The sequence below is a fragment of the Populus alba genome, chromosome 10 (genome assembly GCF_005239225.2).
Source record: "Populus alba chromosome 10, ASM523922v2, whole genome shotgun sequence".
Lineage (NCBI taxonomy): Eukaryota > Viridiplantae > Streptophyta > Magnoliopsida > Malpighiales > Salicaceae > Populus > Populus alba.
The window spans coordinates 16,633,779-16,661,679 of NC_133293.1; the positions used below are offsets into that span (position 1 = coordinate 16,633,779).

A 27,901-nucleotide genomic window follows, 5' to 3' on the forward strand; every position below is an offset into this window, starting at 1 on the left:
TATTCCTCTCCTTTTTCTTGGCACTGAAGATCCCTAGAAAGGAACCCAGAAAAGAAAGTAGAAGCACAGAGAGTGAGAAATAGAGTAAAACCTGGGAGATCAATTTTTTCTAATAATGATTCCATCCAACACTTATAATCCAACCCTAGAACTACAAGATTTATTCCTAACACATTAATTCAGCCTAAATCAATGGAAAATGTTCAGTTTATGGGGACATGGTGGATCGCTGGATGAAGTGACTCATCACTCGCTCTAAACAAGGAAATTATTCCATTATCCAGATTATCAATTGCCGTTGTTTAATGGAAAGTTCATTTGGTTTGGTTTAAGGGTTTCAATCTTTGTTAAGAAAATTGAAGTGGCTAACAAACCCTCGCTAGCTAGGACCTTGTGATCATCAGTCCCAAGTCAAGACACAGCAGAAAGAACGATTTGGAAAACAAATGCAGTTTCTTTTTTCATAAAACAGGGTAACCATCAGCCACGACAGCTTCCATGATATGTTGCGGCAAAACCTAGGCGACAATTGCCAATTCTTGTTTTTTTACAACTTGCGAATTCATTGCTACACCTTGTTTCCTCGAGCGTGCGCCATAAAAAATAAAAGAAGTCTTGATATTTGTCTGCATGAACCTTGCCTTGGTAATATCACATCATATTAATTATAAAAAAAACTCTAAATGATGTGACCTGTGCATGCATCATTATTGTTTGATGTGGATTCGTCATTATAATTTTTCACTTGAATTTTATAATATTCAATTACAATTTATATTTAAAATTTAAATATAAACTTGTTAAACCATATTAAAAACTGAATTTATAATATTTTTTTCAAATCTCTTCACTTTAAACACTTTAATTATATTATTGATTATTAATTATATATATTTAATGTTTTTATTTTTATTATTTGACATAATAAGTACAACACATAATTTACACCCCTCAAATATTATTGCAGTTTTAATTATAAAATAATAAATTAACTTAGTATTAAAAAATAAAATTCAAAAAAAATTTAATTAAAAAGAAAAACTCGAGTCAACCATATTAACTAGAAAAATCCTTCATATGAATTATAAAAATAAAATAATTTTATAAAAAATAAATTAAAATAAATTATAAAGCTTTAAAATGTGAAGTTAAAGTTGAAATTAAATTAAAATAAAAAAAAAATAAACTAAAAAAAATATTTCTAAAACAAACAAACAAATCATTGCTTCAATTAACCGGAGGGAACCCCTCCTCTTTTAATTTATGTTAATTAATAATTAATTAATTAATAGTTAATAATTCTGTAGACAAACTTCAATTTTACTTGGCTTGCGAGCATCATGTCTCATTTTTGACTTGTGCCTTGCTTGTTCATTGGAAATTCACCTCACGACTCAACTAAAAAATGATGACACCATAACAAAAATAATCTCTTTCCCAGACAAATAAAGAGAGACAAATCCAGCAACCTAACCATGTCTTTTTTACGCGCACCAATTCCTAGAAACTCGAGGTAGATCTATTGATCAGATACGTAATTAACAAACATTCTAGCACAGTGCATGCTTTTGTTGCTGGCTAAGTGAGCGTTCTGTCCGTTTTTGAGCATCTTGAAAATGATCGAGCCTGTAGAAAGCAAAGGCTATTTTGTGAGGCTGCTGACTCTGTTTCACTTAATTTGTTTGATCAATTTCTCGAGTGTCGAGGCTAGAACTCGTCACCACAAATGGGAGGTCAAGTATGAATACAAGTCCCCAGATTGCTATAAGAAGCTGATTATCACCATAAATGGGAGATCTCCAGGACCAACAATTTTTGCACAGCAAGGTGATACTGTTGTTGTTGAGCTAAGAAATAGTTTGTGGACAGAAAATGTTGCTGTTCACTGGCATGGAATCAGACAGGTATCATGAGGTTTTCGTCTTCATATCTTCAATTATCCTACATATGTAAAACCCTTCTGTTGTGCATACTCCTTTATGACCACAGCTCGGAACGCCATGGAGTGATGGAACAGAAGGGGTTACCCAGTGTCCGATTTTACCTGGAGAAACCTTTATTTACAAATTTGTTGTAGACAGGGTAAGTCCTCTAGTTCTAATCCAATATGATTCCAGGTCTCAGGCTATATGGTTTTCAACAGTTTTTTTGCTATTTTTATAGAGCATAGTATAATTAGCTCAACATCCTTTTGCAGGCTGGGACATACCTGTATCATGGGCATTATGGAATGCAAAGAGCAGCTGGATTATACGGATCCATCATTGTATCGCTTCCTGAAGGAGTTTCTGAACCCTTTTCCTATGATTATGATCACAACATTATCTTAAATGATTGGTACCACGCAAGCACTAATGAACAAGCTGCTGGCCTATCTGCCATACCCTTTGTTTTTGTCGGAGAGCCACAGGTGAATTCTGTTAAACTCATGTCAACTTTAATTTGTCTTGAATTAGTTATCAAGTGTAGCAATGTTCCTTAGGTAGCTGATGGTGATTTTATGGTAAACATACCTCTTCATTTCTGCTATCCAGTCACTTCTTATAAATGGAAGAGGAAAATACAACTGCTCTCTTTCCACTGCTTCTGGCTTTGCAGCTGGAGTTTGCAATACAACAAATCCTGAATGCTCTCCTTATTCGCTGACTGTTGTTCCTGGAAAAACATATCGATTGAGGATTGGTAGCTTGACTTCCCTGTCAGCTCTTAGTTTTGAAATTGAGGTAATTTCACAACCTCACTAACTTTCATTTGCTCCAGAAATAATCTGTTTGAATTTGCAACATTCGAGTTCAAAATGTTCATGATTCTCTCTTATTCTTGTGCAGGGCCATGACATGACTGTTGTAGAAGCGGACGGGAACTATGTAGAACCATTTGCTATAAGAAACCTCTACATCTACTCTGGTGAGACGTACTCTGTGTTAGTAAAAGCTGATCAAGATTCTTCAAGAAACTACTGGGCAACTATTAATGTAGTTGCTCGCAAACCGGCAACACCAACTGGTTTGGCCATTTTCAACTACTATCCAAACCATCCACAAAAGCAGCCTCCAACAGTTCCGACCACAGGGCCTCTTTGGAATGATACAACATCAAGGTTGGCTCAAAGTCTTGCATTTAAGGCTCGTCAAGGTTTCATTAACACCCCTCCTGTCACCTCAGATAGAGTGATCGTGCTTCTAAACACACAAAACAAGATTGATGGCCATTTTAAATGGTCCTTAAACAACCTTTCTCTAACACTTCCTCAGACCCCATACCTCATTGCACTTAGAGAAAATTTGACCGATGCATTTGTTCAAGACCCTCCTCCTGATGGATATGACTTCGCAAACTATGACATACATAGTGTGGCAAAAAATGTTAATGCTACTTCAAGCAACCGAATATATAGGCTACGGTTCAATTCAACAGTCGATGTCATCCTGCAAAATGCTAATTCTATGACCGTGAACAACAGTGAGACACATCCATGGCATCTTCATGGGCATGATTTTTGGGTCCTGGGGTACGGTACAGGCAAGTATAACTTGTCTTGTGACTGGAGAAAGTACAATGTGGTCAATCCCATTATGAAGAACACAGCACCTCTGCATCCTTATGGATGGACTGCTCTGAGGTTTAGAGCTGATAATCCAGGTGTTTGGGCCTTTCATTGTCATGTCGAGTCTCATTTCTACATGGGCATGGGTGTGGTGTTCGAAGAAGGGATAGAGAAGGTGGGTGAGTTGCCTTCATCCATTAAGGGATGTGGTGAATCTGAAGGTCACCACCGACCATAGTGTCTTCAACTGAAAATAGTACGCATTCTTTTTTCTTATAATACGAGCAGAGGAGGATCATAGCCCCAAGAACATTGAATTTCATTGCGATATCGATTGGTTTTGATGTCAATTGCGAGTCGAATGTTTCAGGAGCCCAGAAAAACATCATGCAAAACTTTAATGAATGATTTGCATATGTTAGCCAAAGCCAACTATATGATCAAAAAAAGGGAAAAAAAATTGGAACTTTATTCTTCTGACAGACTGGTAAGAAAAACTGTAACTGTGATTTATTATTATTATTATTTAATTGAAATTATAATATTATTATTGAACATCTCTAACACCGAACATTGGCTTTTAAGGTGGGTTATTTATTACATACTGTATTTATTTTATTTTTATTTAAATTAAACTTATAAAATAATTAATTATTTTCTATTCACCGTAATCTTTTCGGACTTGTTTTCGGATCTCGCAATTCAAAATTAATCTAATAATTAATTCACTATAGTAAGTGAATGAATAAATAAGAGTCCCGGTGAAGGAGCGATCAAACGAAACAGCAACACAATCTTATGATTATCATAAAGAAATGGATCTATGTAGGCTGCAGCCCAATCTATAACTTATATATAAAGCACAGAGCCCAGAATATTAATTACGAAAAGCCCAAACCCGAACGAACTATAAAATTAAATTAGGATAAAAAAGCTCAAATAAGTCGGAAGCTTTGTAGTTAGTAAGAAAAGGAAAATAAAAGCCAGAGAGAGAGAGAGAGAGAGAGAGAGTTGATTTGAGGGCGTTCAGCACAGAATTTCGGGGCTAGCTATTCTTTATCATTAATTAATTTATGAATCAGGCTGTTGTTTTTGTGGGTACGTAATTTTCTATTTTGGTTTCTGCTCTGCTAATTTATTATTTTTTTAATTTTCTCAGCAAATAAAGAAATTTTTTTACTACTATTTTTACTCAACAAAACAGAAAGAAAGAAACAAAAATCAGAATTCCTAATAGTTAATAATGCCTTTTATTAGTATCTACATTCCTATTTAATTTACCGGTATCAATTTTTTTTGTTTTTGTATTACAGTCAAGATGGCATTTTTTTAGTGATTTTTGGAGAAGGTAAATTTGGGAGACTGAATCCTTAATTTAGTTGCATCATAGAAATTCCGATTAATTACAATAAGATTCTAATTAGTTTTACAGTAGGGGGTTTCTTAAAAAAGTATTACAGATCAATAGGGAATACATGAGAGCATTTAGGCAAAGTATAAGTGCATGCAGAGTTTAGCAGATAGCAAGTTCTGTGGGAGTTTTGAAAAAAAAAAAAGTTGCGAAATTCGCACTTCAATGTGGTTTCAACTACACTTTTTTTGTGTAAGAATTACATTTTTTAGTCGCCTGATTTGTTTTCAGGTTCTTTCCTGTAAAACCCAACTTGAAAGATCACAAGAGATTGGTACTCTGATGTTTCAATACATATTCCTTGCCAACATTTGCATTTCGACTCTTTCTGTAGCTGATGTAAAATATCGCAACCTCCTGGACTGGGAAATTCCAGATTCTGATTTTTGGTCTTACTCTCAATAAGCAGTGCTTAAATTGGAATGTTATATCTTTGCAGAATACCTATTCTGTACCTTGAGGAAGAGACACATGATTCTTCAATTATTGAAAGACTTCTGCTTTACGCTTCTTGTCTATTCAATGTTGATAGCATTCCTGGTAGATGCTTGGTTAGAAGAGGAGCTTGATTCTCTCCGGATTGGAGTCCAAAGACATGGGCAGTGGAATCAGGAAGCAACACTTGGGGGCTGCACAAGACTTCGCGCAAAGGTGGAAGAAAGATAGGCTTCAACCCTGGAGAGTTCGGCAACCATGGATCAACCTGCTCGCTTTCTGGTATGTCTAGGGATGCAATTGATCCAAGGATCAACTGTGAGCCAGGACTACCTTACCATCTTCCGGGTATCAGCTGCTTTCAGTTTAGAGGAAGATAGCTATGTAAATCCTTCTTCAATGGAGAAAATAAATTATGTGAGTGAAGAATTCTAAATGATATGCAAGGAACAGAAAGTTTATTTGGCACTTTCTTGAATTTATGAAATGAAGTTTTCAATGGCTTCATAGCAGAAGTTTGGTAAATGGAGAGGCAAGATACTGTATATGGATGATCTTGACAAAGATACGGCAGGTGGAGTAATTAAGATGCATTGAGATTGCTTCATGGTACTTATAAGGCTAGAGAGACTACCATGTTAGACCCTATTCTTACACATAGTTCAAGTCACCATTCTATGGGGTCCAACTGCCTTTGGGTCAGAGAGAATGGGTTCAACCTGCTTCAAATGGGTCGAGCTTCCAATGATGAGAAAGGTCTGGTTGAATGTGATAACTTGCATGAGATTGACTTCTCTTACAAGGAGGTGTGACGAGAAAGCATCTCTAGAGAGAGTTTTATTGAATGACTCTGGAATGCTATAATCATCTTCGGACTTCTGTGTTATGGAGTGATAATAAGTTTGGCTGGGGTTACTGGAAAGGATTAGACATGAGAAGCTCCTCAGAAACATTGTTAGATTGATGGAAAAAGTTGGAGCAGATTCTGCACATTCATGGCTTTGGAGGTTTGAAGATCCTGTCAGTGAGTAGCAACAGGTGTGGATAGTATAACAAAAGAGGCAACAATGTTTACTTCGGAGCAAGACTTCAAGGAAGATTTACACTGAGTCTTAAACCAGGAAGTAATGGTTCTCAGGGAATCTCAACCAATCTGGTCTTTGAAATTTTGGAGCTTGTGTTTTATTTTGGCTTTGGTTTCTGGGGAAATTAAGCATCGGTATGAGATTTCTGCTTCACACTCAATGCTTTGGTTTAAATTTCTTTCAGCTGTTATTGTTTCTCCCTTTTGTTTTATCACATCATATCATTGTTTTTCTTTTCTTAAAAGTTCTGAAATTCTCGATGATTTCCCACCAAAGCTGCATACTGGGTCTTTTTTTTGTCATGTTAACGGGCATTACTTCATGTAATGATGTTTCTAGCAGGTGATCATGCAACTGTCATCATTTTCTATTATTCGTTTTGACCACTCATCTTTGATGATGAACATGCTCTTGGTTCAAATTCTCATTCCTAAATATCTCCCACCCTATGAAAGTATGTAAAAGTAGGAAATATTAAGATCTGACAAATGCACAGGATGAATCACGTAGACAAAGGAGGTTATGCATGCTTCAGTTCACGGAAGCCATTTTAGAAAGTGAGTTTTATGGAATATATACAATAATTTCTCTTTCATATAGTAGTTGTTTCGCCCCCAACCCCCAAAGAACCCTTTTTTGGTCCCATAAAAGAAGAATAAGAATGGATAGAAGAAGAAACATCAATGTCAGTTTTAGTGTAGAAATACCTGAACTAGTATGATTTTTCTTGCACCTTCTTCGCCCCCCTCTTCACGCCATTCCTTTTTTCCTTCCCTTTTCATCATCATAAAATGGGTATGCATATGGTTTTTGGGACTGATGAATGGGATTTTATCATGTGTGCTTGAGGCTTTGATAGTGTATTTATAAGAGAAAATAGAGAACTTTCCAAAGGAAACCTAATATAAAAGAAAAGAAACTAAATCCCTACAAATCCGCTCTTTTGTCACAATATCTTTGAAAGCCAACCTAGTAATGAGTAAAAAATCAATTACACTAATAATGGTATCCAAGTAAAGAATTTTCATGAAAAGAAAGGATTCTACACCCATAATAAATATGGCAATATAAAGGAGTGTTTGTTTTTGTGGTTGAACTTATTTTTTAAAATGCTTTTCAAATTGTTTTTTTTTTCCTAAAAAAACATTAAATTGATTTTTTATGTGCTTTTTGATTGTTTTGATGTGCCGATGTTAAAAATAAAAAATCTAAAAAAAATATTATTTTGATGCATTTTCAATTAAAAAAACACCTGGTTCCACGTTACCAAACACACAATTAGTCACATACCTAACAATGGTCTCATGGATTACTTAGATGCCATTTACAAAACTTGTTCTTATTTTTCTAATTAATTCTGATTGAAATTAAAATTTATCTAAATTAAATTTGATAAAAGTTGTTTATATGTAGAAGAAGTAAGTTAAATATGCGAACTTATCCTTTTTCTTTATAGAGAAGTAAATAAATATGTGGACACTACCCTTTTCATTTTTGTTTTTTTTTCCTTTATTTTCATTAGATAGCTAAGTGTAGTTATTTTGAATTCTTTTTTTTAATGATTTATTATTTGTTTTAAGTCAAGTTTTCCTAAAATTGAGGACAAATTAGTGGTAGTATATTTTTAGTTTTTAGATTAAATATATGTTTAAAATTATGTTACTATTATTTAAAAATTCAATATTGTATTATAATTTATCACTTACGAAGTGATTTATTCTTAAAAAAGAAAAGCTAATCAATTTCAATAAAACTTTATTTCAAAATCTAGAGATATAGAAAATTTAATGATATTTTTTTAAAAAGGAAATTTCCTCAAGAAAGCAAAAAAAAGAAAAAAAAAATTGAATGGCAAATTTTCATAAAAAAAATTACAAATTAGAATCACCACGGTTTTTCCTCTAATTGAATATATGTTTTTGTGAAGTTATAGAATAATACAAGTAGTAATCGGAAGAAATTAGTTTTATATATATATTATTATATTTTAAAATTCATATCATGAAATATACACTCATATATTTGAAGTTGCTGAATTTCTATAAACATTATCATAGTTTTAATTATTGTCCACAAAGAAGTTATAAAGGTTAAAAAGAATTAAGATTCAAATATTTTAATTGTACCTACTCATTGCGCAACATTTGGATTGTATTATTATTGCCTAAAATAGAAACTATTTAAAAATATGAATCAGTAAGAAACTCAAAAAAATATTTGATTAAAAATAAATTCCACAAAGAGGTAGAATAAAAAAGATCGATAAAGCTGTTATAATTTGTTTTTTTATTTATTTAATGCAAATTTGTCATGCAAATTCATTTATCACATTCTGTCTCTGTCTTCGAGTGAAACAATTTAAAATATATGATAGATTTCAATACTAATTTGGAATTTTAAATAAGAGTTGTTTCTAGGCATTAATTATTTTTGTAAGGTTGCGTGGAGAATTGAAAAAATAGTGATTATTTTTCATTATATTTAAGGAAACTTGATTTTGAGCAAAAAAAAAAAAAAAATCAAATCATGAAAAAAAGAAGAAGAAAGAAATGAAATAAAAGTTGTTTCTAGGCGAACATGTGCTAGGCGTAGGTGTTATAGCTTGGCAAGCTAGGTCCATGCGCCTTGGCTGGCTGAGGTAGTCTTTATTTTATACTCTTATTGAAGAGGTCGTCTTGACATGTTTGTCCCTTGAATGTGCTCCCCCGATCACTGGAAAACCGAGCTCCTCTGTCAGCCATGGCATTCCAATCACTATTTTTACCTCAAAATCATTCCCACAACCTCCACATACCCATTAACAACTTTATATTCCATTTTAATCAACTTTAAAACCCCAAAAATTCAAACCAAAATTTTGAAACTAATTTGTTTTTGGTTTAAATCTCCATTTTTCATGGACCAATGAGTTGTGGTGGGAATCAATCAACTAAATGACCAAGGGAAATACAATGACACATTTTCATTGGGAAACTCACCAAAAAAGTGGTGGCCAACACCTTCCTCTTGCCTTTTATCTCGTCCATTTTCACTCCTCACCCAATAAAAAAACACTATAGAATCGAAGTGTAAATATAGCAAAAAAACATGGAAATAAAGGAAACAATATACAAAGTCTAACTTCTTAAATACCCTGAAAAATATATAAAACCTCAAAAAAAGCCACTCAGTAACAGTAATTGAACAGTTAAAGAGACCCTCCTTTAGTTTAGTATCTTATAAATATAAATTTGGAGCAACAATGTTGATGTTGGTAATTTAGCAATATTTTGATCCTAGAGTTTTTCTGTACATATTGGCCTTGTATGCTGATGGACATGGCCACCTGCCATTTACCCATTGAATGTGGCTGCCATGTCTCCCACCAGTATGTGCTTTGTCTGCAATACCTCTGGTTGCATGGTATGTTTTACCTTGACACAATAGCTGAATCACTTTATTATTGCAAGTAGCTAATGTAAATCTTATGTAGAAGAAACATAATGATGGCTGATGTATAGGAGTTAGTAAGAGAGGGAACCAAATTCTACTCTTCCCCAGCTTGGAAGCCTTGTCGGATGAAAATCACTTACAGTAGAATAAGATGAAAATGAATGTCAAATGAATGGGAGAATAATTTCCTATACCCCAAGCACCAGCAGGAAAATAAATTTCTGATGCATGGGATGTCGGAAATTAACATCAGAATGCGACTGGAATTTGTCTCAAATTCCTATTTTTAGAGATAATTCACCATTCCTGTGCAGCAAGGACCAGGGTTTATGGAAAGTTTGTGGAATTTAATGGTCTTCATCCTAAACAGTTCAGTGTTCCTCTTATGGGATAGCATTAAGGACAGACATATGATTTTCGTAGAACAAGTATCTGCAGTAAGAACAGATGTTGACTCCAATGATGACCATAATTCGTACCGTGAGGACTTGAAATCTTAACCATGATTTGTTTCTTTTGTGGCTGAATTGGTAGGTAACTTATAAAGTGATTCATGCCAGATTGTGCTTTGGTGACTCTTTGTACTTGCAGTTTGGAATAAACCAATTGATAGAGATGAAGAATGTCCATGATTTTTTTCTTACATAAATGTACTCAGTAATCCCAATGATATAGTGAACGGTGAGCATCTCTGATGTATGTTTGCCAGCATAACCAGTAGTACAAAGCTAGTGGTTCCATGAACTCTCAAGAGTTCATTTGTTTATGAAGTTATATCCTTGAGATATGGGAGATGTTATGGCTAGGAGAAAAGGTCCAGCCAGTGGAGTAAATCAACAATTCTTAGCATGTTGTGGTATGTGGTTTTTCTTAGCCAATTGATTCATGAGATTCACACTATCATTGGAGCATTTTAGTTAAAAATTTGTGTGGAAATGCATGCATACACATGCAGTCACATTGGTTGGAGAAAGGATAGTTACTGTAGGGATTTTCTAGATGCAGTATGTGGGACTGGTGGTTAGCATGTTGCTCAAGTGAGTAAGAGGGATTCTCTAAGATGAACCGAGAATGTGCAGTATTAGTTTCAATAAGGCATGTTTTTTTCATCTTCATGGTCATCAAAATGCCTCCAAACATTTTCTTGCTGCTGAAGGGCTCAAATTTGTAAGACCTGAAGAGCCAAACTCCCTTGATAGGAGAACAGTTTGTTGTTTACATTTTTCTTTTTTCTTCTTTTGCCACTGCTTTTGCAAACCCCAGCAAAGTCACCTCGCTCAAAATGAGTGCACATTGTGATTGAGCAAGAAAGACAGTTTAGATTTCTAGACTTATTTATCTTATCACCCCGTCAGAAAATTTAGGATTTCATGGAACCCAGTGAATAAATTGTGGGAGTCTATGAGATGGCCTTCTCTAGTGCTAAAGTCCTGCTCTAGTGCCAATTTGCAATGTGTAATTGATTTTACCAGCGATCTAGGCATTAGTCATTACATGACAAGAAACCCTTGATGATACCTCCACTTAGGCAAAACAAAATTGATGACTTGTGCAATCATGTGGCCTGATATGATATATCATGCAAATCATATATCTTGCTTTTATGGCCATAGAATAGTTTTAGTATTTGCTGCTGTGGAAACATATTTTTTCCCCTGCAAGATGCATTTGTTATATCAAATGGTTTTAGTGGATGTTCTAACTTTATGTGTGCCACCATGGCGACCCAGTGTCCATTTTCTAATTACCAAATACTATTTCTGTGTATATATGTGAGGCTCAAGAAAAGACACTGATTGTAAGCATCTTCATCACACTCTGTTTTTTTTTTTTTCTCTATTTTTTTATATAAAAAAAAATCTAAACCAGCAACTCCAAATTCCACTCATTGACCCAAGCCCAAAATTATCACTGAAGATGTACAAAATAGGAAACTCAAATAAGAAAATCTATTGGGATTATTATTGGATCTGACCGTATCTGCTACTCTTCTCCAAATTAGTAAACTAAATACAGAAAAGTGGTTCATATATTTTTCTTAGCCATCTGACTTGGCTAAGAAAGTTATGAGCTGGCTACAATTAATATCTCAGATAGACATAAATGGTATTTTCTTATTCAAATGTGAAAGTATAACTATTACTAGTATGAATGGCAAGGACAACTAATCTTGTTAAATGCGTGATGCAACGAATGTGTGCAGCAATGAAATTATTTTTAGAAGCACTTTATCTAAATTATGTGATTTTTTATTTATTTTATGGTCTAGTGATATTTTAAATGAGGGTTGCCTGCAAAATCTACTCATTCCAGAATTACATGTTACTTCATTTTAGCAAAAGCTAAGAGCATGATACAGTGAATTAGTTTTGCTTATGCAATTGTTACATCAACAGAATTATTGATTGAGGCAAGCTCTTTTTCGATTATTTGATTTTCTTTACTTCTCTTTAATTTATGGTTTAGTGACTTTGTAACTGTGTTCCTACTATATGCAATCATTTTTGAAAGCGGAATTGCATGTTACAATGTATCTGTTTGAGTAAATAATTGACCAAAAAACAATGACAATGAAACTCTTTTGTATTATATATTTATCAGCCACATGGTCCTTACATTTAATAATCTGCAATATGGTTGGTAAGTTTATGGTCAAATCAAATGAGATTGTGTCTATTAACGGTCATGGATAACAAGAAACGAATAACAGAAAACGGTTACTCCTTTTCTGCATCAGTCGTGATCCTTGCTCAGTTTTGAAAGTTTTTCCACATGGAAGATCATGCTAAAATGTACTTTATTTTGTACATTCACTTTAAATATCTTTAATGTTATTCTGTCATTATAAAGTGCATGTCGACCAATAATTTGTATTGTGATTACTCCCTTTATAATCTCTATTTTTTTTAATGTTTTTCCCCATTACAAAATCAAGCCTGAAACTCTTTCTTTCCACCTCTTCCTCAAAAATAAACAAGTAAAACTCTTTCTCACCCTCCTGTTTTGCTCTCTTTTATTAATGAAAGCAAGAACGGAGAGAATGAGTAAACAAGGAAAGAAGAGGGAGATAACTCAGGAAGAAATAAAATTCCTGAGCCAGCACCATGTGTCACTCTTCATTCAATTGCATGCTTCTAACTGTCACCTCTACAGCTCACCAATACCTTCCAAACTCTACATATGCCCACACTCTCCCCTTATAAACTCTCTTTTTGTATACCTATTTTCTCACCCACTCATTTCTACACTCCTTGGAATTCTATTACCAGGCTTCTTTAGTTTTAGGCAACCTCTGTCTTTAAATCATAAGTGCACAATTCATTTATGTATGCAACTTTTCCCAATATTTATATGCTATTGTTTTCTTGATTCTGCTAAAAATTGCATCGTTGTCATGTTTTAATCCTCTGCTGCCAATTTTTTTAAGTAGAATGTTGAGGCAATAAATAGTTTGCTCAAAAAGAAAAGATTTTGTAGTGCTTGAGTTATGACTGTGCTGGCTTTTAGTAGCAATTTCTTTTAAAGAGCATATGCTAAAGGTGGAAGCCAATTTCTAGTCCATGGGATTAAAAATGTTTGAGTTGTTAAATGCAAACCTAATGGCCAGATCTGCCCTTTCTAACATAATTGTTACTTTACCAGTATCAATACTGATTAGGAGTATTGATGTTTGAATTCTGTTTTCTTTTGTTTGATGTGATTGTAGTCGTTTAATGTATGGGAATAATGCAGAACTTCCTTGGAGCTTTGCTCTGATTTAGTTGCTCTGCCAAGCCTTGTAAGAAGACATATTCAAGGATGTCTCCAACAGCTGGAAAAGGTAAGATGATTGACAGTTTTGGGGGCTTGAACCGCAAAAGGAAAAGTCGTCCATGTGGAAGAAGCGAATCAAACACTTACGGGGTTGTTTCTTTAGCTTCATGTTCATGGGATGCAAATGAGAGCACCACTTCCATTTTGCCACCACGCCCAATAGGAGATGATGGGGTGATTTTTCTTTTTCTTTGGTTTGTTATGAGAAATTTCTTGAGACTCCAATTCTAGTTTGTCTTCTTCTTTTCTTTAAATTAGTTTTGATGTTGGTTATGTTATATAAAAGCCAATGTAGCATAGAGTATATGAGCTACTGTTATCATTTTTGTTTCTGAGCCATGAATTGTATTTGTTTGGTTAGGGTCTCTTCCTGTTAACAATTGGCATTCTTCTCTTAATTTTCCTTTTCTTTTCAAAAGAAATAAAGAAAAAGAGAAGGAAAAGCTCTTGATGATTCCGAGAAGCATATAGAATATTTTACTTAGTGCTGATGGATTAGTTTAGGTATTTGATAAGCTTGATGCAGCAATGTCAAGAAGAGAGTTGTCTACTCAAAGTGTCAATTGCTTTGTTAGAAGTATTTTTATGGGATTTGCATTAGCTTTTGTTGTTTATCTCACACAATAATGCCCACTGCTCTGGTCTGCCTTTTGTTTTCAGAACTACTATGAGTGTGTGATCTGCGATTATGGTGGTGAATTGCTTTGCTGTGACGTCTGTCCATGCACTTATCACCTCCAGTGCCTTAATCCACCGCTTGAAGTATAAACATTTTATGTCTCAGTTTTCCCTTTTCCTTTGATCAATGTTCTAATTATCACAAAGACTGATATTTGTTATAATTTGTTTATGCTCAAAGTGTACCCCCCCTGGAAGTTGGCAATGTCCAAACTGCTGTAACGAGGCTGATCCTGCGACTCAATTGCTATGTATTGAAAGTTCCAAAGAAAATGTCTCATCTAACAATGCAAAGCAGGCCTTCTCTCATAATTTGTTATCTTCAGACATAAAGAAGAAACTAGAGTTGTCATCAGATCTGCCTGCACCTGTAGAGTCAGGATCTCTTGCCCATGAGGTATCCTTTTCCTTTGATGTTTTTTCAAGCATAATGCAGGTTTTTGTCTGGGTTGGCTTCTATGATCAAGGAGTTCATCTCACCTCATGCTATGGATAGTTAAAGATTGTCATTGTAATGCCTAGATGTTTTGCAATAAAAGGCTTGGGCATTAAGGGGAGAGAAAAGGGGAGGGGTGGCACTATGATGTAAATTTCTCATTATTTACTCTCATTTTTCATTTTGTAGGAGGTACCTAAGTATTTGTTGCTATAAGTTATGTATGTATTCAACAGTTAACAACATGCTAGAATGATGTTATTCTTCCTAACTTTTCCTTTTATAAGTAGCTGCTGTTTCTTCTTCTTCTTCTTCTTCTTCTTCTCCACTTCATTTTTTTCTAAGTACGAATCTTGTGTTGCAGAATCTTCCTGCTGGTTCATTGCAATCATTATATGATTTAGCTGAGGCTGGGGATCTAATGGAAAGAACATCCAAGAAATATGTTCCTACTAAAGAACAGCTGGTGAATATTTTCAGGATTGCTATTTCTAGATCTGTCATTTATTTGTTTGTTTTTAGGTATTATGCAAGAAGACAAGCTATCTTTAATCTCCTCTAGTATGTTTTTCATTTCTTTGCTCCTTTCTTCCCTTTTCTGTTCTAGAATGCTCTCAATCATGATGGTGATGAAAAAGGAACAGAAACTTGTACTAGGGCAAATGAAATAAGAGAAGGAGCGGATACTGATCCAGGTAAATCAACATGGGTTTGTGATTCTTCTGAAATGGTGAAAGGAGATCGTGCAGATAAACCTGTTATCAATACTTCAAGTTTGCTTGATGGCTCAGGCATTCAATTTTGGTCAGGTGAAAAGGCTGACAGGCTTTCTGAAAGTGAAGATCTTATTGCAGTAAGTGTACATATGTTGCATCAATCATTCCAAGGCAACTCAGTGTTAACATCAACTATTTGAGACAAAATCGTTGGAATTCAGAACTTGCCTAATTTTAATGGGAGTGGTATTGCATAACCAGGTGAAAATTTGTGACAGTATGAAACCCAACCCCCCGATAATTGATATTTGAACCCCATGAAATCAAACCCAAATACATGCTGTTGATTTGTTTAGCATTGTTGAAACAATGAAAGGTTCTCACTAGGCTGCATAGATGCTTATCTGCCAACACAGACGCATATTATTTTGTATTGTGGTGTCATTATATCTTTGTTTTGTCAATTCGCTGTCTTATTTGTTTGGTTGTTTATGGGTGAAATGTTTGTCCTTTATCAGCCCCGCAACAAAAACCCAATAGAAGAGCAAGGGGAAATGATGGCATGCCTAGGCCAAGCAACAAATAATGATATTTGTCCAGCAAGTGATAATTTGAATCAGTGTGACAAGCTTTTGGTTCTGAGGTAATGAATAATTCACTCCTTCAGATAATCTGTTTTTCTGTTAATTCACAACTTAGAAAGATTTCCACCTCTATAACCAAAACCAAGACCACTGCATTGTAATCTCTCTCTTCTCATAAAGAGTGTCTTCTTTGAACCCAAGTTTTTAGTTAGAATCAAAATAGGGAAGTAAAAGAATTGATGCTTCGAGTATTTGGTAGTGGACATATACTTTGGAACCAAATGAAAAAGGACAGGACATGCTTTGTGACAGAGGGAGTACTAACAAAAGAAAGTCATGACAGCAACTTAAAAAAGAGGAGGTGCGTAGGTTTGTATTAGATAGCTAGATCAATGAATTCACTAATAGGATGATGTCTTTGGAAATTTTTTGCCAGGGATGTCATGCTGGAAACAACAACGGGTCATTACAAGTCCAAGCGGGTATGTGAAAAACTCATTCTGCAGGCCATTTCTAATTTGTTGAAGAGTATTTATTGACTCTTACTTGACATGATGTCAACGTAGAATATTGGAGGGAGGGAATTACAGCAGGCATGGCTGCCTGAATATACAGAAGCTGGAAAAGCTCTGAAAGAAAAGGAGTAAGTCTAAACTTCAAATGAGCACAGCTGTGATTTAATTGTGTTAATATGTATATTTTAACAACCTTTTCTTTTAAATAGTGCCAAGCTTCGTGCAAGACAGAAACAAAAGCTTGCTCTGAGGAACAATAGTACCATTCTCAGTCCAGCAACCATTGAACAAGTGCCAGATGCTTGGTCGGACGTGGAGCTTGATTCCCTTTGGGTGGGAGTCCGAAGACGTGGGCAGGGAAACTGGGAAGCAATGCTCAGGGACCCATCGCTTTTTTTCAAGGGTAAAACTGTAGAACATTTAACACGAAGGTGGATGAAAGAGAGACTTCAAATCTTCAACCTTGAAGAATATGGAAATCCACAGGTCGACAGGCATCAGATAGCTGGAACTACCTCACTATCATCCAAGGATCAACACTCTTCAGGGGAGGTGAAGATAGATGAACCAACGCTTCTTCTGGGGGGGATTAGTTCGGATTCCATTGCAATCAGGGACTTGAATCAAATTCAGCCGAAGTATTCAACCACAAACAAACAGCCTTTACGAAAATAGGCAAAGGCTACATGGAGAGAGACAAAGATACCTTCAACTGAAAAACAAATTGTCGAGTCAATTTCCCTTTCCATCGCCAATAATGTTTGATGGTTGGAAGTCAGGAATCAGGACAGAGAAATTGGGTTGATGGGACAAAAAAAAAAGCATCATATGCCCAGTTTTTATCTTTTTTATTTTTGGTAAATATCAGACAGACAGTTGGCTGAAAGTTGCATCTGAAGAAAGAGAGTAGTCAATAGGATGTTACATAGGTAAGGTATTCGGGATTTTCGTCAGGGTGAGCTGCTACTTTGGTTGTTTTTTCTTGGGCTGACTGGTTTCTTGTATGTTTTTTAACCTGTATAGAGCTAGAAAAAAGAAAAGGAAAGAAACAGAAACTTATTTCAATAAACGAATTTCTGTTTGCGGAACCTAGTATGATTGCTACTTCCTAGTATGATTTAATACAGATTTTACCTTTGTTTGTCCACCTGTTCTAAATTACCGCTTTCTTGCTCCGTGTCCTTCACCATCTCGGCTCACTGGCACTCTCGAGCAGTTTCCTTATTAGTATTATTACTTTCGTCTCATACCAGGCATAGCAGTATATTGTGTTAGTCACTATCTAAAAACTTTGAAGTACGAAACTTTGTTAATATTAATCCAGCATTCCTAGGCAGCATATTCGACAGGCTGCATCATCCTCCTACCCCTCCTCATCTTTCCGCCATTGGATCTATGATGTGTTCTTGAGCTTCTGAGGTGAAGACACGCAAGAACTTTACTTGGTCACCGTTACTTTGCTTTAGAAGGTGCCGGAATCAACATATTCAGGGACGATAATGAACTACGAACTGCGAAGAGGAGAAGAAATCTCATCCGAACTTATACAAGCAATCCAAAAGTCTAGAATTTCAATCATCGTATTCTCAAGACACTATGCGGCTTCAAGATGGTGTCTTGATGGACTCGTGAAAATCATGTAGTGTCGGAGAAGCTCTTGACAATTGGTTTTGCCTATATTCTATGATGTTGATCCATCAGATGTACGGCGCCAGAAGGGCAGTTTTGAAGAGGCATTTACTAAACATGAGCTCCGTTACAGTGTTGGATACAACAGGGTGGAAAAATGGGAAGCGGCATTGACAGAAGCAGCCAGTTTGGCGGGCTGGGATACTTAGATCATTAAAGTTAGAAGTTTGTGAAAATATTTTGGAACATAAATTGTGTTACAACAAGGTCCTCAATATTAAGTGGAGGAGAGTTCGGTTTTTGGGTTTCTACTATTAGGCTGCATTAGACCTCCTCTCTCTCTCTCTCTCTCTCTCTACTTCACTGGTGCATCATACGAGCCAATCTGTTGGGTTTTAATTTTTATTCTAAAATAATCGAACCGAAACTGGTCAGTTTGAACTAGTTTTAATTTAAAAAAAAATTAATTTGATTATTTTTTTAGATAAAAACTAAATCCAACCACAAAAATTACTCCTGTATCAGAACGGATAATGAAGGTTTAGGTGGTTTTCTTCCTCATGCGAATGAGATTCCGAACAACTTCATTCAGAATGAGGGTCCTTCAGTACATTTTGATGCATCTCGATTTGATGGTGATGATTTATTGGGCGTTCTGCTTACTCATCCTTACGTGATGATTATGTTGAAGATTTTAGTGTCAGATTCGTTGATTATTCGAGGTGGGATAATTCTAGCTATTCCAGTGGTGCAGGGAGATAACATTTGGAAGGGATCACTGTTCAACGAGGACATCAACCTGGGCAGTGAGGATAAGGTGAAGAATGAAATAGACTCTCAAGATCATGTCACTGTGAATAAGACGGGGGTCTCTCTAGCATTCGCAGAAGATAATAGATATGTATGCCAGTGAGTACACAGTCGATGATGAGTCAACAGAAGAAGATACAGGGCTTGAGTAGAAGAGACGTCTCGGTACACAAGAAATGAGCCCTGATGATGGGGCATAGCTGGATAGAGATAATTGGAATTTGAAGCATAATAATATGCAAGTTAAAATATAAATAATCATCTTTAATCACATGATGCAGTTTGCTTAGACAGTTACTATGGGTAAATGATGTTGGAGGGGGCCTCGAGCTTTGACTCCTAATGCCCTGTTATTGGAATTGTAAGATGGAGCGGAACATAATATAAGATTGTTCGATTACTCAATCCAGTGTATCGGAAACCAGTAAAGGGACAGGAGCTACAGCTAGCCTTTCTTCTCCCTAATGCTTGGATCTGCTCTCGTAGTTTCTAATGTAAATGAGTTAAGAAAATAAACTTTTCACTCATCTCGTTGCTCTTCTATAACAGCAGTAACATCCATCACTCAGCACAGTTCGAAAGATGGCGTCACTTCACTGGTCAGCTTACAGGATGGTGCAATTTCCAGGATCCCTGTGAAGGCAAAGATGAACTCGATCAGTTATACAGAAAAAAAGAGATTTATCCACTTGAATATGCGCAAATGAGCAGGAAGTACCTCTTCATGTCTTCATAATTGCTCAAAGCTTGCTCGAATTTAAGCCAGAGGGGACCGGTCTCTTGATGGTTCACGTTCTTTGGCCCAGAAAGATAAGCTGGAACGACAAATTGTGGAGTTCTTTCCCTGTTTAACAAGTTACAACTATTAATGGATGGGACACAATCTATCACGAAGGATTACTCAATACGAGACCAACTACAATTCAGATTTCATGGTTATCGAACTCACCTCCCTTCATATTCCGATAACCAGGCCAAATAGGCTGCACCAAAGTACATAGACACAAATGGCTTGGTCAGATCACCAGCGAAATCTAATCTGTAAGCCCTGTGACCCAATTCCCTGAGTGCAAAGAGAAATAACAAGCACATTTTAGCGATGGTCTTAAGAAACAATAGAAAACCAGACACCAATGAAAAGGTCTATCTCAAAAATACATTGTATATATTTGGCGCTGGGAGCCTTAAATAGTTTTGCACTCAAAATCCTTACGTATTTTGTTAAAACTCGATCACAATAGGTATTGTTTGAATAAAAAGATTCCACTTTCATAAGAATCAAATTGCTTAGGAAAAATGAGAGCAGGCTCCATGGAACAGCCTCGGCAATCAATCAAAATGCAGCATCCAAACTTGTTTAATTTGTTTTTATCAAAAAGTCAAATGCATGTGTAAATTTTGATAAAAAAAAAAAAAAAAGGGTATATGTTACCCTATACAACCTAGAATTTCAAAAATTCATTCCAGTATTTGCGTACATGTAAAGCCAGAAAGCTGTAGAGTAGTCGATTCCCATTAATCCGATTCGCGGTCCAACCCCATTCACGAAACGCATGCTCACCATCTCAGCAAGAGCACAAATGACTGACTGTGCAGAAAATAGGTATCAAGGAAGAAGAAAACAAGACAAAAATATTGAGCAGGGGACAAGTTCACGAAAAATGGAAATTTAGGCAAGGATAGAATTTTCAAGAACTGAAACAAACCATAATAGAAATGAGAATATTTAATAACCTTGTAAACCACTCAAATCTCAGGATAATTTTCAAATCTGGTTAGGAAAGCAAGATTTTCTACCTTAGCAGATCAGTTTTATCTAATACTATATCCCCTAGGAATAAAATCTCAGGTAAAACCACTACTGTTAGGTCAAACCTAGGCAAAAATCACATATTGAGCACAAGCTTGTAACATTATCCATTGTTTCCAAGAAACTAAGAGCAAAAGAGAAGACAGACGTGTGATTTAAGATCATATATCCACTCCCACCATCTTATTGGTCAGAAAAAAAAAATAGTTTACTCCATTTCTCTTCTTTAAAGACCCTTATAGAGCAATACTGGACAAAGTATTTGCTGTTAATCTGAATGAGTTCAAACATTTTTAGTGGAGCTTATACGCTATAAAGTAGCACATGACATAAGAGTCAACCTAGTCGTAAGATGCCAGCTCTCCAATAGACATCAGCCTTGCCATCTATCTGAACTAGATTTTCTTAATTATTTTGCGACTTTGGATGCGTCCAATCTACATGACACAAATGCCTCAGCAGGAGGGACAGATTGCATGTACCGTCATTTAGGTTTGCTAGAGCCTCCAACAGAAAAGGAGTCATTTCCTAACGCAAACTCGTATCACAATAACTAGCGAATGAATGTGGGATCATCCTCTCTGCCAGGTGGCAAAAGCGAATAACTATTGGTAAACACCTCTAAGAATTGGAAATAAAAGAGAAGAACAGAAACACAGAAAAGAAAAGGAAATATGAATTGGCCACATAGTAGCATCTTTTAACAGAAAAAAAGGAACTTTTACTAGCTAGGATATATACTCACAGGTTTAACTCCCCTTGTACTGAAGTGTTTTGAAAGAATTATGTCTGCAACTGCCTGCGTGAAGTCAGTATTGGTGATTTGACAGATCATTATAAAATTATTTTAAGTTAACATGTGAGAGAAGCTTTCATCAATGATATGATATGATACTTTTAATATCACAACCATACAGATGATATATAACATGAAAGCTCCGTGCTCTATCAGGCTATCTGTAAATTTTTGGTTTTAGACTCCTGCTGAGCCATAGGCCAATATGCTAAAGTGATTAGCATTCCATACGAGAATAATGGAAGTTACTTGAAGGTAAGATTATTATTGTATGGCAATAATTAAAGGAATTTTCACGTCTTCATTCATACCTTCAATTCTACCCGAGATAGATATGGTTTCATGTCCTTGTCATGTGAAAAGCGCACCTTTCCTCTTTTTTCTCCAGATTTCGTCCACTCCTTTGCAACTTCAGAACGACTCCACATCTCTTGCATTTCTTCTGGGGAAGCTTTAGAGTCCCAATATATATAATCAACACCTGTTTCCTCCAAGCAGCAACAGGTAAATTAACAACTGAATGAAACCAAAATATCTTTTAAGAAATAACTTGGAAAAGAGGAGAGCTTGGCCCCGTTCAGGGTAGTCGATTAATAGTGTCTATATAAATAAGATAATAAGTTTTATAGCATATTGGCGTGATCTCTACTCAAGATGTATCTTTCCATGTGACTTCATAACAACAAAGATACCATCTTATGTTCAATTACACCACCATTTCAACTAAAACGATATTGACCAAGTCAACTGCAATAGTAATTGTTCTTAGCTTGTCAATTTCATATGCTCCACTAGAGAAATACGTTCTTGTTATTGAGTAATGATATGCTCTAAAAAATATCACAAAATTGTGAGGTAAATCAAGTTCAAAAGAGAAAAGTGACACCCCATGCATATGAAGACTGGAAAATATCAAAAGACCTTTAATTCATTCGGTAAGTGAATGTTTACACTTATTTTCTTTTCCCGAGTAATTGTACATTCTGTAAGCAAAAATCTATACAAAATATACTTCCACTGAGGCATAAGCACCCCTGAAGGTTCTGAATGGGCAGTTTCTTGAGTAGCCTAAAGATTAATATAAGGATCACAAGGCTACAAAAGTACATGCTTATGTAGGAAAAATTGTTAGGATTTTGAATACCCTTTGTACAATCTCCTAAAAAGTTTAGCTTGAGTTGCATTTGACCTTGATCTGTTATTCAAACAAGATTCTGGCACCTTGGCAGTAGATTCATAGTCATTCAATTAGATGAGAACTGAGAATTTGTTGAGCCTAATCCAAGCCTCATGAAGACACTGAATGCAATTGCAAGTAATCTTAAGTGGTAAAAGTACAACCTGTTTTTTCTGAAGAAGGTGCATTTGTATTTTGTGTAGCAGGTGCAGCTTGAGCAGTTGAAGAATGAGCATTGTTTACTGAAGGACCTTCATCGACAAATCTTCTGCATTATGACAATACAGTTCACACAATATCAAACATAATGTATGTATTCTTTTAAAATGTTGCACTGGATCCTGCTTTTTAAAATTAGTAACAGTCATGGTATTGCAACCTTTTTCACAAGTCAGGGTTGATTCTGTGATTTGTAACCACAAGCCTCGGGAGCAGTAAACTAGGATGTACAAGGAATGGCTATAAATAGTGTTGGGCTACAAGTTACAAACAGAAAATGCAGGTACTGCTGTTCCTGAGTGTAGGTGGCAGGGGACTCATGTCACATTAAATAGACTACGGTGGTGATAGAAGTCAAATAACAAAGGCACGGGCCGTGGAACAACCTTTCGAGCACAAAACCTGTAAAGTTATTGCAAATCATGCATCTAGGCCAAACATCAAATTTATCTTGCTAATGCAATTGTAAAATTTATCTTGTCACTGATATATTTAGTAAACGAGAAGTATGGGTTACAATAAAAAATGTGAAACAGAGGAAGCTAAAGTTTTTTCACAGTCCCACAACTACTTTAGAGGTTGCACTATTTGCAGAACCATACAATACAGTTGCACATTTCCCGATATGTTTCGAAGATCTTCGCAATTTAGATAAATAGAATTGACAAAACAAACAGACATTCATATCGAAAATTGTGGGGAAAACACAAATTTGCCACATATCAAAAAAGAAAAGGAGATATTCAGACAACTCCAAGCAAGGACTTTGTAGCAAGTTCAGTAAAAACAAAAGTTCTCAAGCAGATGAGTGTGTTGGGATTTCCAATTCACCTTTTGAAACTGTTTAGAAAACAATTTTGGAACTACTTGGATTCCAAAGTCAAGTGAGAAGAAATAAAAGATAATAAATAAAGGGGTAGAGAAGAAAAAGAGAAATGCAGGGCTTGTATAATTCACAAACTATCATCAAACCGCAAAAAAAAATCACCTGGATGGGAGACTTTCTTTGACTGAAAGGTACTGTTTCCAATATTGCAAAGTTGATTTGTGAGTTGCTTTTTTAGTACCACCATTATACGCCCTAACTACGAACTCTTCACTTCTGTCTCTGCAAAAGACCTTGAAAGTTAAATTCCTAAATTAATAAAACTCAAGATAGAAGCTTTGTCAATCACAATACAACGTTTGCTTCAATACAAATAAACTCAAGATTGAACCAATGGTGTCTCTGATCGATAACTCACTCTTCTTCGAAGTTCGATAACCATTTAATATAAGCAGCACCAAAATAGACGCTAACAAAAGGTCGATATAGAATATCTGGATTCCCTTCTACTTCATATGCCTGATAACCCAAGTCCCTGCAGCACGATGCAGTTATAACTTCAGCAAGCCAAAATAAAACCAGCAGAAAAGGAGATGGTTAATAAGTAGCTCGAAAAAATCAGAACATGTATTTGGTACCTGACCAGCCACTCTGCTGTTTTTGGTAAAATCTGCATGATCCCCAGGGCTGTCTCCTTAGTTTTCTTATCATACCACCGTGTAGAGAGGGGCTGTCTATCACTTGCAAGTTCAGCTACAGCACATATCATGTCCTGCAGACACGGGGAATGGATGCAAAATAGAACCGAGCAGTTAGCTTCTTAAATCTTAATTACTCATTAACGTTGCTAAAGTGTATTTACGGGGTCACACAATTCTTCCCGGAACCAAAAGTTTGTTCAGAAAGCAGTATGCGGATAACTAAGGTGTTGGTTTCTGCGTATCTATCCCAGGAAAAGCGACAAGAAGAAACAAAAGGTTAACTGAATTTGCAGCAATTGAAACAGAAAATATTATTCACTCAACATTTGGTCCATTGACAACATATTTTAAGGATGATTGGAATAGAACAAAAAATAGATATCAATGATGGTTTTTTCAGTTGAACCAACCAATCTTAACACCTAGGTTGATATATGACCAAGTCATGTCCATGTGTCAGTAGCTTTGTGTAGAAGCTATTTACTTTCTTTACTATGCTACAAGCTATAAAAGTGATGCAGGCATGGCGTAAAAAGAGTGTGGCTTCTCTGTGTCTCGGACCAACGAGCTGGGTCCCAATTTGATGGTTTTCATGAAGACTTTTGCCAATTAGCGGATTTATAAGTTGTTTCGGTCAGTATATCGGTAACCATTACCCGCCTTTAGCCTCTTTCTGAGCAATAAGAGTTAAAAGAAGTAGTTGATGAGGGCATACCGGCTGTATCTGTGAATCAAAATGTCTTCGGACAATGATATCAGCTACAGCCTGAAGGAATACAAAATAATGAAAGGTACGATTAGATAACAAGATCAAGAGCATATGGCTTGCATCTAAGAACCCATCAAATCCAAACTTGTATGCTTCAAATTTTTGAGAAGTAAAAGACAAGAAAGGCAACAGGTAAAATTAGCAGCAAACACGATTAGGCAACTATGTTTCAAGCTCCCCAAGATTTAAAAAGATGAAAGGAAATTATCATTATGGTACTGCTTGAATTGATTACTTCATTAGCGAGTGGATTGCATAATTTTATACGTGTCAATTTGATGAATACAATACAAAGCATCTACAGTTGTCTTTGAAGTAGATGAAGGATTATTTTACCTTCATCTCAGTCTGCGTCAAATAAGGCTCTCCATCGGGATCCCGTGAAAGGTGAACTTTATTTCCTTTAGTCTCTCCAGCATCTAACCATTCAGTGCTAACTTCAGGTTCCTGCCACATTGCTTCCAAGTCCTGGACATCAACGCAGTCATTCCAATAATCAAAGCTGGTGGCCATCCTGGAGCCTTTGTGCTAAGATGGCATCTATCAACAAAGAGAGTTTCAAGGTGCAATTATTACATCAAAAGAAACTATGTTGACGAATTTGAAAAATTCTCTATCTAAAAGGCAATAGCTGCTGTGCTGAAGCTGGAGCTTCCGAAGAGGAAGGAACACATGTAAATAACAAGAAAAAGTTTGTAATTATGCTGTTGTTAGATTATTTCTGGCACACTTGATTTACACGCTTGCATGAAATACAAGTATAACATCGTAGCATGACCTCAAAACAAAGCTCCACTTAACAGAACAAGATCTAAGAAGCAGGTTGCAACTTAATTTTTAAGGTATCTAGAAGTGCCATAAACATTAGAAACACCTCACCCCAGAAATGGAGAAACGAAAATTGATTGGAGAACTTGACATGCGATAAGGCTTGTAGAATTCCGATACCAGTGGCATAAAAATAACTAATACGCATCCAATATCAATACCATGTGAGTCTAGCATTCAGTTCATCAATCTATTCTTTCGAATGTAACCAAACGTTTATCTGGCATTTGAAAGCTAATTCACCAAAGAAAAATAGATGAAGTTCCAGTACATTGAAATGTTTGAACAGAAAATGCTGGGGGGAGAAATAGACATCCAGTGCCCAGACATTATGATATGCTTCGTAGTCATATGTGTATTTAGCACTCATTTCACATTCTAAATATGCAAGAAATGTGGACAAGCCAGGGAATTTTTTTTAAGAATAAAAAAAGGTCTACTTGGGCAATTCCCAAATCAAATTGGCAAAAAAATAATGATTTTTCACTGGATATATCAACTATTCAAAGACCTAACGACCACAGATGTCGCCTAACGAAATCTCAAATACAATATTTAAGGCCTAATGGCTCACGAGGAGAAGAAACAACGAATCCTCATCTTTGAAACCAGACATAAACTAACAACCAAGACAATGTTGCATTGCATGTGATGAAAAGAATTAATGAGGTGCATTAATTGGAAGTGCATTTCCATTTATTTGAAATTGTTCCATTTCCCCTTCTTTCTTTTTTTCTAATGTCATTCAAAACAAAACGGTCCCCTTACATTTCCTGCAACTATCTAACAATTCGTTGCAATTAGCCAGTAAAGTTATAGCCATTTACGTTTATAATAAATCAAAACAGCACCCGGCCCAATGCAAATTATGTGTTCTTCAATTCCATACAACAACTTTCAAAATTCCACATAATATGAATAAAAGAAATTAGCAAAATCTCCGATCCCAAATATCTATATATATATATATATATATATATATATATATATATATGAAAGGCGAAGAGAGAAGGGAAAAAAATTCAAGATTACGAAATGAGAATGACAGAAAGACAAGAACCCAGATAATGAAACACGCCCTTATATCCATCATTCACGATGAAATCACAGTGGAGGGAGAGAGACAAATATTAATTATACGTACAAGCTGGCTCAAAGTCAGAGGCCCCCTTCTCTTGTGTTCGGGAAAAACAAAGAGAATGGAAAATAAATCTACCTGAAGATGTTAATTTCTTTTCCCTTTGTTTTTGTTTTGGAACGGAAAGCAAGAGGGAACGGCGAAAAAAATGAAAAGAAGAAAGAGGATCAAGAGAGGGTATGGAAAGACTCTGGGTGGACCATTGTTGACGGGAATTTATCCATCCCTAAATATATATATATAGCCTTCTCTGTCACCCTCTCGTTTTTGTGTCTCTGTGTGTGTTGGACATTTTTTGTTTTTTTTCCCTTTTGGGTGGCCAGATAATTGCTGTTGTGTTTCGTTGCATGCAGAGGAGGTGATTCTTGAGAGAAGGACACTTGGCAATAGCCAGCTTGTTTTCTCTCTCTTTCTGCGTGTGATTGACACTTGGCGATTAATTGTGTGGGGTTCACATAAATTATCCATAGTACTCCTTATTAATTGTGTTGAAAAAACAATTATTACATGCGTGTTATTAATTTATTTTGCAGTTTTTTATTTTTA

General features: G+C 35.7%; 3 protein-coding genes across 7 annotated transcripts; 2 read left to right on the plus strand and 1 right to left on the minus strand.

Annotated features, from left to right (window-relative positions):
• Positions 1–1,472: 1,472 nt before the first annotated feature.
• Positions 1,473–4,104, plus strand: LOC118043075 (L-ascorbate oxidase). Its single transcript, XM_035050894.2, has 5 exons — positions 1,473–1,904; positions 1,990–2,082; positions 2,198–2,410; positions 2,535–2,723; positions 2,829–4,104. Exons 1-5 carry the CDS (start codon positions 1,617–1,619, stop codon positions 3,783–3,785), a joined length of 1,740 nt encoding a protein of 579 aa, XP_034906785.1. The 5' UTR covers positions 1,473–1,616; the 3' UTR covers positions 3,786–4,104.
• Positions 4,105–4,484: 380 nt separating this feature from the next.
• Positions 4,485–17,797, plus strand: LOC118043076 (uncharacterized). Of its 4 annotated transcripts, none has more exons than XM_035050900.2 (12): positions 4,485–4,645; positions 5,398–6,612; positions 13,617–13,897; positions 14,384–14,485; positions 14,583–14,798; positions 15,202–15,303; positions 15,445–15,532; positions 15,629–15,690; positions 16,072–16,196; positions 16,574–16,619; positions 16,704–16,780; positions 16,862–17,797. In XM_035050900.2, exons 3-12 carry the CDS (start codon positions 13,709–13,711, stop codon positions 17,325–17,327), a joined length of 1,473 nt encoding a protein of 490 aa, XP_034906791.1. In that variant the 5' UTR covers positions 4,485–4,645; positions 5,398–6,612; positions 13,617–13,708; the 3' UTR covers positions 17,328–17,797. The 4 variants fall into 4 exon arrangements, with proteins under 4 accessions (XP_034906791.1, XP_034906794.1, XP_034906788.1 ...); XM_035050903.2 differs by having other exon boundaries at positions 15,647–15,690; XM_035050897.2 differs by having other exon boundaries at positions 15,445–15,690.
• A 1,531-nt stretch (positions 17,798–19,328) lies between these two features.
• LOC118043078 (uncharacterized) lies at positions 19,329–27,584 on the minus strand. Of its 2 annotated transcripts, none has more exons than XM_073412170.1 (13): positions 27,434–27,584; positions 25,726–25,929; positions 25,336–25,386; positions 24,558–24,691; positions 24,338–24,454; positions 24,082–24,201; positions 23,039–23,142; positions 22,009–22,178; positions 21,647–21,700; positions 20,570–20,679; positions 20,041–20,154; positions 19,810–19,935; positions 19,329–19,724 (listed from the first exon to the last, which is right to left on the minus strand). In XM_073412170.1, exons 2-13 carry the CDS (start codon positions 25,900–25,902, stop codon positions 19,697–19,699), a joined length of 1,305 nt encoding a protein of 434 aa, XP_073268271.1. In that variant the 5' UTR covers positions 25,903–25,929; positions 27,434–27,584; the 3' UTR covers positions 19,329–19,696. The 2 variants fall into 2 exon arrangements, with proteins under 2 accessions (XP_073268271.1, XP_034906797.1); XM_035050906.2 differs by having other exon boundaries at positions 27,362–27,572.
• Between the last annotated feature and the right edge of the window lie 317 nt (positions 27,585–27,901).